Source organism: Chrysochloris asiatica, unplaced genomic scaffold (assembly GCF_000296735.1).
Source record: "Chrysochloris asiatica unplaced genomic scaffold, ChrAsi1.0 scaffold00160, whole genome shotgun sequence".
Lineage (NCBI taxonomy): Eukaryota > Metazoa > Chordata > Mammalia > Afrosoricida > Chrysochloridae > Chrysochloris > Chrysochloris asiatica.
Genome location: NW_006408678.1, coordinates 5,005,421 through 5,019,176, shown reverse-complemented (window position 1 = coordinate 5,019,176; position 13,756 = coordinate 5,005,421). Strand labels below are relative to the sequence as shown.

The 13,756-nt window shown below is 38.2% G+C and overlaps 1 protein-coding gene across 1 annotated transcript in view; it reads right to left on the bottom strand.

Moving 5' to 3' along the window:
• Nucleotides 1-6,153: 6,153 nt before the first annotated feature.
• CCDC53 (coiled-coil domain containing 53) overlaps nt 6,154-13,756 on the bottom strand; it is a 64,576-nt gene continuing 56,973 nt past the window's right edge. The window contains exon 7 of the mRNA XM_006871093.1: nt 6,154-6,377. Within this exon, the coding sequence (XP_006871155.1) occupies nt 6,296-6,377 (82 nt within the window). The 3' untranslated portion in view covers nt 6,154-6,295. The remainder of the gene's footprint in view (nt 6,378-13,756) is intronic.

Genomic DNA, 13,756 nt, shown 5'->3' with positions numbered 1-13,756 from the left:
TGCCTTCAAAGTAGCCTGTGATCGTTCAAGGTGTCCACATTTGCACCTGGCTAGCTGGCACAAATCACCAATCTTTTTTTCTCCCCCTTATGTCTGTTCATCTGCTTCTCTTAGCGAGGGTTAGTCCAGGACTGAACAGGGCCTGTTTTGCAGATTTGGGACAGGGCCCACCCAAACATGACTAAAGTAAGTATATAGCTCCTCCTCCTTTAATGGGGCTCACAACTTCTGAAAAGAGTGGGAGCTTTTCTGTGAGTGTACATGGGTGGGGGCTGGCCTCCCCTTTGGTCACCAGGGGAGTGTGGAGAACAAGAAAAAGTCACACCTTTATCTCCATGAGCCATAGGTACATTTATGCAATGTCAATATGTTTTCTTATCTCTAAAGCTACTTACAAAAGTTCAAGATGGCTACACCTCTTCTGGTCAACTGGCACGGGTCACTAGTCTCTCCTTTTGCCTTTTAACCACATCTTCTCAGCTCTCTACCCTAGTAAGCATTGAATTCACTTCTCTATTCCTTGATCTGAAGCTCCGAGTTCCAGGACTATCATCTGCATCTGGTTCATCTGATTTTCTGTATCTATGTTATAGAGGGTCCAGACAGCCTTTCTGCCCAGTCCTCCATCTTGCTGTCTCCTTTTCTTGTTACTTCTAAGTTAATTCTGATCCTGAGTTGTATCCTTTTACTTTCCTCATAAACTCCAAAATGTGGAGTATGATCTGAGTTCTGTGTGGCCACTGCGGGGAGCTATCAAACCAGGAGTGAAGCAGAGAATGCTGTGAGAAGGATGATTAGTGTCAGAATTGGTAAAAGGATGGACTGAGGAGGTATATCTGACCTCTGCCGTAGATAAATCAGGTTTGGGCTGCTCTTGATTCTCCTTCTCTCTTTTGAAGTTAGAGGTCAGACACTGACACCATACTATTTTTATACCACCAGAGGAGGCAAACATTTGGTAGATACGATGATTTCTTCAGATGATATCAGCAAGCCTTGTCCTTGACTAACTCATGGCTTAAATCATCAGCAGAGTAATCATAGTGGCAGGCAGAGGTGGAGGCTATGCATGGGTCCAACAGCTTGGATTCTCTCCCATTAAGACTGACTGAGTGTCCTGGTATGGTGCTATAGGATAAGCACTGGACTATTCAGTGTTCCCATGTTCTGTTCAAACAACTGCCTCTTGGTTATGTACCGGTTCCTCATGAGCACAATTAAGTGTTCCAGAATTCTCACACTTCGCAATGTTGTCCATAGCTTGTCATTATTCATACAATCGAAAGCCTTTGTATACTCAATAAAGCACAGGTAAACATTTTTCTGGTATTCTCTGCTTTCAACCAAGATCCATCTGACGTCAGCAATGATATCCCTCATTCCACATCCTCTTTGGAAACCAGTTTGAACATCTGGAAGTTCTCTGTTAATGAATATTTGCATTTGAGTGGTATCTTTAAAAAGGGAATAACAGAAACAGAGACACACAAAAGGGGATGGCACTACATTTACAAAAATATCTATGAGTTGAGAAACATCAAGAAAAGTTTGGGATTACCAAAAACTGAGAGAAGGAAGGATATTCCTTCAAAACTCACAGAAAAAGACTATTGCCCTGCAGACCCGCAGAATTTAAACTAGTCTCTAAAACTGTGAGACAGGAAATTTGTTCTTCAAGGCCACCTACTTTGTGGTCTTTTGTTATGGCAGCCGTAGGAAACTTACCCGCCATTTATCTGTCACTTTGTCATACTGTGGTAGTTTGTGTGTTGCTTTGATACTGAAAGTTATAGCACTGGTACTTTAATATAAGCATGGTCACTCATGGTGGACAGACTAGGAAGAAGGAAAGACATGCTACTTCTGAATATTTAGCTACTGGAAACCTTATAAGTAGCAGTGGACATTGTCAGATATAGTGCTGAAGATGAACACATTATGAATAGTATCAGAACATTGTCAAATATAGTGCTGGAAGATAAGCCCCTCAAGTTGGAAGGTACTCAAAAATATGAACTGAGGAAGAGCTGACTCCTCAAAGTAGGGTTGACTATGATGACGTAAATGGATTAAAGCTTTTGGGACCTTCATTTGTTAATGGGGAACAATTCAAAATGAGGAAAAACAGCAAACATCCATTAATAAATAGAACATGTAATGTGCAAAGTATGAATTTTGGAGAATTGGAAGTTATAAAAAATGAAGTGGAACATATAAAGATTGATATCCCTGGCATTAGTGAGCTGAAATGTACTGGTACTAGTCATTTTGAATCTAACAATTATATGGCTTAATATGCCAGGAAAGAGGAAGATCCCCTAACGAGATGGACTGGCACAGTGGCAGCAGTAATGGGCTCAGGGGTAGCAGCGACTGTGAGATTGGCTCAGGACCAGGCAGTGTTTCTTTCTGTTTTGCACAGGGTAGCTATGAGTCGGCACCAACTCAATAGTAGTTAACAACAAGGCCAAGAAAACACATTCAAGAAGAATGGCATTATATTTACCTTCAAAAAGAACATTTCAAGATCTATCATGAAGTAACAACACTGTCTGTGGTAGGATAATGTCTATATACCTACAACGAAGTCCAGTTAATATTACTATTATTCAAACTTACATATCAACCAGTAAAGCCAGTGATAATGAAACTGAAGAATTCTACCAACTTCTTCAGTCTGAAACTGATCAAACATGCAGTCTCGATATATTAATAATTACTGGTGAATGGAATGTGAAGGTTAGAAACAAAAATGAAGGATTCTGTAATTGGAAATACAGTCTTGGTGACAGAAATGATGCTGGGGATCACATGAGAGAAGTGTGCAACACAACTTATTAATTGCAAATACCTTTTTAACAACAATATAAAAAGTGATTATACACATAGACCTCACCAGATGGAGTTCACAGGAATTAAGCTGAATGTATCTGTGAGAGAAGATGGTAGAAAAACTCAATACCATTAACCAAAAAAAGGCCTGACGTCAACTGTGGAACAGACCATCAATTGCTCATATGTAAGTTCAGGATAAAGAAAATTAAAACAAATTCTCAAGAACCAAAATATGACCTTGAACATATCCTCCATAAATTAAGAGGCCATTTTAAGAACCAGTTTGATGTACTAGACACTAATGACCAAAGACCAGAAGAGCTGTGAAATGACATGAAGAACATCATACAAGAGGAAAGTAAAAGATCATTAGAAACACACAAAAGAAAGAAAAGACCACAATGGATGTTAGAAGAAAATATGAAACTTGCTCTCTAGCATAAAGATGCTAAAGCAAAAGGAAGAAATGAGGAAGAGAAAAAGAGAAAAGCAGCAAATGTCAAAAGTCAGCTCAAGAAGACAAAGTCAGATATTATAACAAAATGTGCAAAGACCTGGAATTAGGGGACCAAAAAGAAAAAAACACATTCAGTGTTTCTCAGGCTGAGGGAACTGAAGAAAAATTTCAAGCCTCGACTTGAAACACTGAAGGATTCTATGGGTAAAACAATGAATGATGCAAAAAGCATCAAAAGAAGATATAAGGATTACACGGAGTTACTGTACCAAAAAGAAATGGTTGGTATTCAAACATTTCGAGGTAGCAGATATTCAAGAACTGACGATTTGAAGGAAGAAGTCCAAGCTGCACTAGAAGGCACTGAAAAATAAGGCTCCAGGAATTGACAGAACACAAATTTAAATGTTTCAACAAACTGATGCAACACTGGAGGCATTCACTCATTTATGCCAAGAAATTTGGAAGAATGTGAACCTGGTCAACTGATTGAAGTTTATCCATATTTGTGCCCATTCCATTGAGAGGTGACCCAACAGAATGCAGAAATCACAGAACAACATCATTAGTATCACATGCAAGTAAAATTTTTATGAAAAAATTAAAAAATGGCAGTAACAGAACATTGACAGAGAACTTCTAGAAATTCAAGTCACATTCAGGGATACATAATTTCTGCTGTCACTGGCTGAAAACAGAGAATACCAGAAAGATGTTTTTTACTATCCAAGGGCTTTACTGAGCATCCAAAGGCTTTTTAGTTGGATCATAGTAAGCTACGCATAACATTGCAAAGAATAGGTATCCCAGACACTTCATTGTGCTCAGAAGGAACCTGGACATAGATGAAAAGGCAGTTGTTCGAACATAACTAGGGGACACTGAATGGTTTAAAATCAGGAAACATGTGTGCCAGGAGCCTATCATTTCACCATACTTATTTAATCTGCATGCTGAACAAATAATCTGAGAATCTGGATTCTATGAAGAAGAACGTGGCATCTGGATTGGAGGAAGACTCATTAATAATCTGCAATATGCAGATGATACAACCTTGCTTGCTGGAAGCAAAAAGGACTTAAAATAATGGATTACTGATGAAGATCAAAGACCACAGCCTACAGTATGTTCTGCACCTCAGGGTAAAGAAAACAACAATCCTCACAACTGAACCACTATAAAACAGCATAACAAATGGAGAAAAGATTGAAATTGTCAAATACTTCATTTTTGCGTGGATACACAATCAACACTCATAGAAGCAGAGTCAAGAAATCAAAGGACATATTGCATTAGGCAAATCTGCTGCACAAGGCCTCTTTAAAGTGTTCAAGAGCTAAGATACCAGTTTCAGGACTAAGGTACACCTCACCCAAGCCATTGTATTTTCAATAGCCTCATAAGCATGTGAAAGTTGAATAATGAATTAGAAAGTTGTTGTTGTTAAGTGCTGTGGAGTCGGTTCCAACCCATAGCGACCCTGAATGGGTTTCTGAGGCTGTAAATCTTTATGGGAGCAGAAAGCCTCATCTTTTTCCTGCGGAGCAGCTGGTAGTTTCGAACTGCTGACCTTGCAGTTCACAGCCTGATTCGTAACTACTACAGTACCAGAGGTCCTTGAATGAGGAAGAGTATGGAAGAATTACTGCATTTGAGTTATGGTGTTGGAGAAGAGTATTGGAAGTACCACAGATTGCAAGAAGAATAAACAAATCTGTCTTGAAAGAAGTACAGCCAGAATGCTCCTTAGAAGTCAGAGTTTCTCACACTTCGTCTATAATTTGAACATGCTGCCAGGAGGGGACCAGTCCCTGGAGAGACAATGGTAAAGTGTAGGGTCACAGGAAAGAGGAAGAGGCCCAACAAGAGGATTGGCACAATGGCAGCAGCACTGGGGTCAAGTGTTACAATTGTGATGATGGCCCAGGACCAGACAGTGTTTCATTCTGTTGTGCATTGAACCGATTCAATGGAACCTAACAACAACAAGGAATGAGAACTGTTCACAGAAGCTTTTGAAGCTTTTCTTAACTATGTGCAAGTAATTATTTATGAATTATTATTTGTAAGATGAGTTAAGAACATTTTAAACTTGCCCAATTAAATACTTTTTTCTGCTTAGGTAATAAAATAGTTGTTAGTTGATGACAATGATGTTTTCCCACCTGACCCATACTGAAACTACGTTCAATTTCTACCTGATAATAAAGATAATAAAAATATCTGACTCTGATAATATTATGTATGTGAACTAATGGTCACAAGCAAAAAAGCTCAATACGCTAATAAATATTATTAATATAAAACTTTCAAGGTTTCACAGAAATGTTCAATTCAGTCTTACTGTCTGCTAGAGTTCTCTTTAACAATTCACATGCTACGAATATATATACTTTCCATGCTAAAATATTTGCATACAAAAACTGAATGATTCACCTAATCTATGCACTTACTTAGCGTTTTCAGTGACTAGCGATACTTATCTGGTGAGGTCTATGTGTATAATCACTTTTTATATTGTTGTTAAAAAGGTATTTGTGGACTCAAGTGTGGGGCAGCGGTAGTGAGGTTGGCCGAGGATCGGACATTGTTTCATTCTGCTGTGCATGAGGTCTCTATGAGTCGGTTCCGACTCGATGGCACCTGACAACAACAACAACATGCACTTACTTAGAGTGAGTGAACCAACATTTATGTCAAACTCAAAGTAAATTGACTTAATTTTAATACTCACTGCATTCTGATATAGTTCACACTTTAGTATTGAAACACTAATTGTACTTTAATTAGTTTATTTATTTTTCAGTTTAAGGTTCTTAATTTTGGTTAACAACATACACTGCCAGTGAATAAATGTTTTATTTTTTAACACAGGGGAAACTTGATGGTAGATATGTGGTCATTTGATGTTTCTGTGACAATGAGTTAGAGCTTAGGTTCTCTCTATTACAGAATGTAAATATATAACTACACATGTATATGAACTTCTTATCAAAATGAAACTTAGTCACTAAAAGAAGATTCACTATCTGAACTCTCTTCTGCATTTCTTCCTTCACCATCAGGCACTGGAGCATCTGGTCGCCTAAAAGAGAAGGAAAGTTTTTTTTTTTTTTTTTTTAAGTTTTCCAGTTGAAAAAAGCACTTAGTAACTGTAAATTAAGTTCATCTTAGTAAATGACTCTGCCAAGTCTGCCATCCTTAACCGAGGGGAGTCTCCGGCTCTCCACCACAACGTCGTTGTCATTGGCTTCCTCAGCATCATGGGGATTAAGTGCTATTCCTGTAGAGGCTACAGTTCTGGTGCCCTTGCCAGTCTTGCCTACATAGTGTGCTACATCAGCACTTTCTGCTTCTCTTACCATGGAGACCCAACTATAGACAGAGATGCGATCCATAGAGGCTGGCATGACAAGGGCTAAGTCCCTGCAGCCTCCAAAGGCGGATGAGATTCACAAAAAGGAAAACTAGAAAGGGAAAGGAAAGAAAAACTCTGGTGTTTAAGAAAGAGGCAGGGAGAAATGTAGAGGAGGAGGAGACCTCAAGAATGGCTCTTAAGAGTCACCAGAAATATGGAAACAGTGTGGAGGAAGAAAGCACTGGGTCTCAGCAGGTTTGTAACATCTGCAGAATGTTTCACTCACATTTCTTCTCTTTAGAGAATAAGCATAAATATGAGGACTACACAACTGAGTTGGTAAAAACACTGTCTTCACAGTTACTGGGGTCCAAGGAAGGACATGGGAGAATGAGTACCTCCAACCTGACATGAATTTGCTATTAAAAAAAAAAAAAGTAATTTTAATGTCATTAAAACAATCAACTAGATAGGCCTAATCGTATTTGTGCCAGTAAATCAATTCATCAATACAGCAGCAACACAGCCTCTATTTAGTCTTACCAAAAACAGAAAATCAAGCAAGGAAAATATGCTTTAAGGGAAATTAAGAGGAAAGGAGAAATAATAATAGTTGCAATGTCTAAATAAGTTAAAACTACCAGGTATTGTTTCTCCCTCGCGCCCCTAGATCCTTAGTAAAGATTAAGGACATTCAACAATAAAACTATTTGCTACAAATGCAATGCAATGAACTGAAACGTTGGTTTGAACCACAAGGTTGTTGGTTCAAGCTCACCAGCTGTTCCTTGGAAACCCTATAAAGGGTTGCTATGGATAGGAACCAATTTAATGGCACTTAACAACAACAACAACAAAATTACTAAAATAAAGTATATAGTCTACTATCTACTCCTAGTGTGGCATTGTAGGATATGCACTAGACCACAAGGTCGGTTTTGAACAGCAATGTCGGCAGTTAAAACTCACCAGATGCTCCTTGGATACTCTATACAAGGTTGCTATAAGTCAGAACTGACTCACTGGCATTTATTAGCCTTGTTGTTGTTGTGAAGTGCCGTCGAGTTGGTTTCTATCCATAGTGACCCTGTATAAGGTTTCTGAAAAACAGCTGGTGAGCTTGAGCTGCTGACCTTGCAGTTCAAAGTGCCACTGCAGTCCAGCACACTAACCCACAATGCCACACCAGGACTCCTAGTTATCATAAATTATGGGCTGGCCTGTTTTTGGATCATTCATTTTTAATTGATGTAAGACACATATAACAAAACAACACTATTATTCATTTCCAAATGTTTCCATTACCATTAACAGAATTCACATGCCTCTTAAGTAATGAGAAACTTACATTTTTCTATATCGTATTTGTCCTGTGACAAATATGATGTCATTTGCTTTCTAGCTTTCAAATACAAACCTGTTTTTCTGCTGTATAAGTTTCGATCATGGGTTCAAACATAGCAATGATTCTGAGGACGGTACAGGACTGGGCAGAGTGTTTTGCTCTGTTGTGACTTACCAGCACCTAACAACAACAACACTGTTGCTATTATATTATCACATTATTATCACCATCACGCACCTACATTTTGCTGGTAACTGTGTTAGGTGCTGGGTATACAGATATGAATACTGAGAAGCTGATATTTTAGTGGAGGAAACAGAACAATTAAGCAATTATTGTCACATAGTGTGTGATATGTACCTCTGCTGGTATGATAAGAAAGAAGAATCAACTCTGCTAGGGGAGCTGAGAGAAGTCTCCAAGGTTTCATACACCACCAAGTTAACCATTTCAACGTGTATAATTCAATGATTTTTAATATAGTCACCAAGTTGGGCATCCAGCACCATTATCTACATTTAGAATATTTTCACCTCCCTCAAAAGAAACTGTGTAGCAGTCAGTACCCCGAGCACCTGGCAACCACTAATCTACTATCCGTGTTTATGATTTAGCTATCTGGAAATGTCACATAAATGTGACCTTTGTGCTTGGCTTTTTTTTAACTTAGCATATGTTTTCAGGGTTCATCCATATTACCAGTACTTTTTTATAGCTGAATATTTCAATGTAAATCTATACTCTATTTTGATTTCTGTTTATCTGTTGATAAACATTTTTATAGTTTGTGCTTTTTGGCTATTACAAATAATGCTGCTACATTTGTGTATATGTTTTTGAGGGGATGTATGCTTTCAATTCTCTTTTGTAGATATTAAGGAATGGCCTAGCTGGATCATATAGTAATTCTATGCTTAATTTTTGGAAGACCTGCCTAATACCTAGCTGCACCCTTTTATATTCTCAATAGCAGGGTATAAAGATATCTGTACATCTTTGCCAATACTTGTTATTGTCTATTCTCATTCAATTAAAAATAAATTCTATATTGAATTGGAATACTATGAGAATACAGGAAAAAAATACACATGAGTTCTCTTAGGATATTGAAAAGAGAAAAATTTCAAGACACCTTAAGACTCTAATAAGACAATATACATGAGAGCATCTTATAAGTGAAAAAGTTATGAAACCGGTAAGTTAAGGCTATTAATGGTAACACTAACACTGACAGCCATGCCATCATTTCCAGGTGGGACAGCTACCCTCAGGGTGACAGAAGTATCCAACAAATACTATTTGACAATTAATAGACATTTTCTTCAGTTTCATAGACTCTCTAAACTCCTTTGATAATTATTTTTCTATTAAAATTTCTAGATTCTTTACCCTCTAAAGCTTCTTTAGTTTAAAATTTTGTACTCTTAAATTCTAAATTTTTGTCCAAACAGACCATCCAAATAACAGCATATTTTCTGGTCCGTACTAATTTCCAATACGAATTCTGTTCTTTGCTCAGTGCAGACAGATCTAAACTATTTCTTCTCCCAGTTATATGAATTTCTTACTAGCTACTAATAAAAAGAACATGTACATTTATATTTTAAAAGAAAAGAGAAAACAGAACAGCCTATGCTGGAAGTCCTTGGCGGAGGTTTAATAGGTACTCAGATTATAGGTAAAAGCACACTCTTCCTTTGAATGGCACATTTTCTTTTCCTCCATCACCTCAGACTGTCTCCCAAATTAAGGCTCCGTAAGTCTAAGTAAACATGATATCAAAAGGGCCAGAACTCCTCTATTAGCAAGGTCTCCTTATCATCTCTAGCTGAATGCAGTTGGAGCTGGTTTACTAGTCATGTCAATTGGTTACAATGAGTCACCCTGACTCTAACCACGGCGCCTGGTGATCAATGGCATGAATTTATGAGGTTGCTATTGCTGTTAATGTGCCATGGAGTCGGTTCCGACTCATAGCGGCCCTGTACAGGGTTTCTGAGGCTGTAAATTATTATGGAAGCAGAAAGCCTCAGCTTTCTCCTGCACAGCAGCTGGTAGTGTCGTACTGCTGACCTTGCAGTTCACAGACCGATTCACAACCACTATTCTACCAGAGCTCCTTGAACTTATGAGGTCAGAATTCAGGCTCCAGGCTGTAGTCAAGGAGCAGCTTTTCTGTAAGACATTTTACCCTGAAATTTGATACCACCTTGGTGGTGTCTCAACATTTATAGACAATGGCACACCCTCAAACTTGCTAGGTGAGACACATCCAAGGAGTGTTAGATGTAGTGTGAGTCCTCCCCTTGTAATCACCCATGGACTTCCTAAGGGGGCGACACCTAAGTGGATTTTTGAAGAATAACGAATAAACTAGGTCAAAAAACTTGGGGAACGGAGATCTACTTTGAGAAAAGGAAACATTCAAATACACTGAAAGGGAAAAAGGGAATGAAATATTCATGGAACTTTAAGTGGTCTGCATGAGAGAAAAATGTGGAAGAATAGCAAAAGATGAAGCTAGAGAAAGAAAACTGAGTCTTGATAAAAGCGTTCATATACAATGCTAAGACACTGACTACACACTGACAGCAGTGGAGAGCCAGAAGCCAAAAGGAAGTATGAACAAATCATCTCAGGCCTTAGTGGACAGATTGAAAGAGAACAGGGAAACCGCTTTGGAAGTTAATATAATAATCTACCACAACTTGTCTGTCACTTAGTCTTCTCATGGTGGCTTGTGTGTCACTATTATGCTGGATGCTATACCACAAGTATTTTAAATACCAACAAGGTCACCTTGGTGGATAGGTTTCAGGGGAGTTCCAGACTAAGACAGGCTAGGAAGAAGAAAAGATTGAGTAGCTACTGAAAACCTTATGAAACATTCTCAGATATAGTTTCAGAAGTACTAGAGCATTATCAGATACAGTGCTGGAAGATTAGGCCCTCAGATTGGGAGGCTCTCAAAATACTACTGGGGAAAAGCTGCATCCTCAAAGCAGAGTTGACCATGATGATGCAAATGAAGCAAAGTTTTCAGGACCTTCATTTGCTGATGGGGCACCACTCAAAATGAGGAGAAACAGCTGCAAACATCCATGAATAATCGAACATGAAATATACAAAGTATGAATCTAGGAAAATTCGAAGTTGTCAAAAATGAAATGGCACGCATAAAGATTGACAACCAAGACATGGTTGTTGTTGTTAAGTGCTATTGAGTTGGTTCTGACTCATAGCAACCTTATACAGTGTTTCAGAGAAGCATCTGGTGAGCTTGAACCGCAGACCTTGCAGTTCAAATCAACTTGGCAGTTCAGTGCATTAACCCACAGTGCCACACCAGGACTCCAAGATATTAGTGAGCAGAAATACTGGATAATGCAGAATGCATCAAAAGAAGATGGAAGGCATACACATGGTGATTGTACCAAAAAGAAATGGTTGATGTTCAATCGTTTCAAGAGGCAGCATGTGATCAAGAACCAATGGTACTGTAGAAAGAAGCCCAAGCTGTGCTGAAGGGTACTGGTGAAAAACACAACTGCAGGAATTGATGCAATACAAACTGAACTCTTTCAACAATATGATGCAGCACTGGAGTCACTCATCCATTCATGACAAGAAATTTGGAAGACAGCCACCTGGCCAACCAATTGGAATAGATCCATAATTGTCACCAAAGAAAGGTGACTCAATGAATGTGGAAATCATTGGACAATATCATTAATATCAAATGTAAGTAAAGTTTTGCTGAAGATAATTAAAAAATGGCTGCAATAGTACATCAACAGAATGGCCAGAAATTCAAGTTAGATTCAGAAGAGTAAGTGAAACTAGGGATATCATGGCTGACATCAGATGGATCCTGGCTGAAAGCAGAGAATACCAGAAAGATGTTTACCTGTACTTACTGACTGTGCAAAGGCTTTTGAAGGTGTGGATCATGAAAAGCTATGGATAACATTGTGGATATTGGGTACTCCAAAACACGTAAATGTGCTTACGAGGAACCTGTACATAGATCAAGAGGCAGTCGTTTGACCATAACAAGAGGATACTGAATGGTTTAAAATCAGGAAAGGTGTGCACCAGGGTTGTATTCTTTCACCGTAATCATTTAATCTGTATGCTAAGCAAATTATCTGAGAAGCCGGACTATATGAAGAAGAGCATGACATCAAGATTAGAGGAAGAATCATTAACAACCTGTGAGGACTTCAAATACTTACTGATGAAGATGAAAGACTATAGCTATTAGTATGGATTACACATCAGTGTAAGGAAAATAAAAATCATCACAATTAACATGATAAATGGAGAAATGATGGAAGATGTCAAAGACTTCATTTTGCTTGAATCAATAAGTATCTCATGGAAGCAGCAGTCAAGAAATCAAAGGATATATTGCATTATGCAAATCGGCTGCACAGACTTCTTTAAAGTGTTCAAGAGCAAAGATAACAGTTTGAGGACTAAGGTGCATCTAACCCAAGCCACAGTATTTTCAATGGCCTCATATGCATGTGAAAGCTGGACAATGAATAAGGAAGACTATAGAATAATTGAGACATTTGAGTTAATGGTGTTAGAAAAGAATATTGAAAGTATCATGGACTGCCAGAAGAATAAACAAATCTGTCTTGGAAGAAGTATAGCAAAAAAATTCCTTAGAAGCAAGGATGGTGAGATTTCATATCTCATACTTTGGACATACTATTAGGAGGGACCAGTTCCTGCAGATGGACATTATGCTTGGTAATGTGTAGGGTCAGTGAAGAAAAGGAAGACCAGCAATGAGACAGATTGGCAAAATGGCAGCAGCAATGGTTTCAAGCTTAACCATGATTGTGAGGATGGCGCAGCACTGGGCTGTTTTGTTCATTGTGCACAGGGTCAATATGAGTTGGAACTGACTCAGGACACCTAACTAAAACAACTACATAATAATCCAGGTGAGAAATTTTAAGAGCCTCAACTAGGCAGCAATGAATATGGAGGCATTTTGTCAAATTTGAATGGTATTAAAATGAGAAAGCTGACAGTGACTAAAATAGTGCCTGTGGGGATGAGGGCAGAAACTAGAATGGCTTCTAAATTGCTAGTGCTGGCAGCTAGTTGTAGTAAAGGATTATGAAGTAGGTTTAGGCTGGCAGGCGATAAAATGAAGGCAGTAGGTGGTCAAGGAACTGGGTAACGTAAGAGATACTTATAAAACTGTTATCAATTTATTCTAAGGAAAAATCATTATTTTATAGGTCATTATAACCACAACAACAAACCAAACCCACTGACTCAAAGCAACCCGACAAGAGAGAGTAGAATTATTCCAAAGTAATGTCTTTAGGGAAGCCAACTGCCACACCTTTCTCCCACAATGGTCATTACAGCCCTCTGTTTGCATAGCAGGTGCACTGGGTATTTCCAGATGCTAAAAAGAGGACAGTAAGGACCATCATGGATTGAACCCATACATGTTCAATTCACACTAAAATAGATGTTATAATCCATCTGCTTGTACAAGTACATCAGAAAACAATTCCAGAACAAACGGCAAATATCCTGGTCATGCTTTATTTCAAATTATAAAACTATGACATCACACTTGAGCTGTTTGATACTTGGATAAATACCAAATGTAGATAGATGTTGGAAATCTGTTTTTGCAGAGTTTAAATTTTTTTTTAATTTCATACTTTGCAAGATAAAAAGACAATTTAATGGTACTTCACTTCAAAATGTATACTTTTTCTTGAGA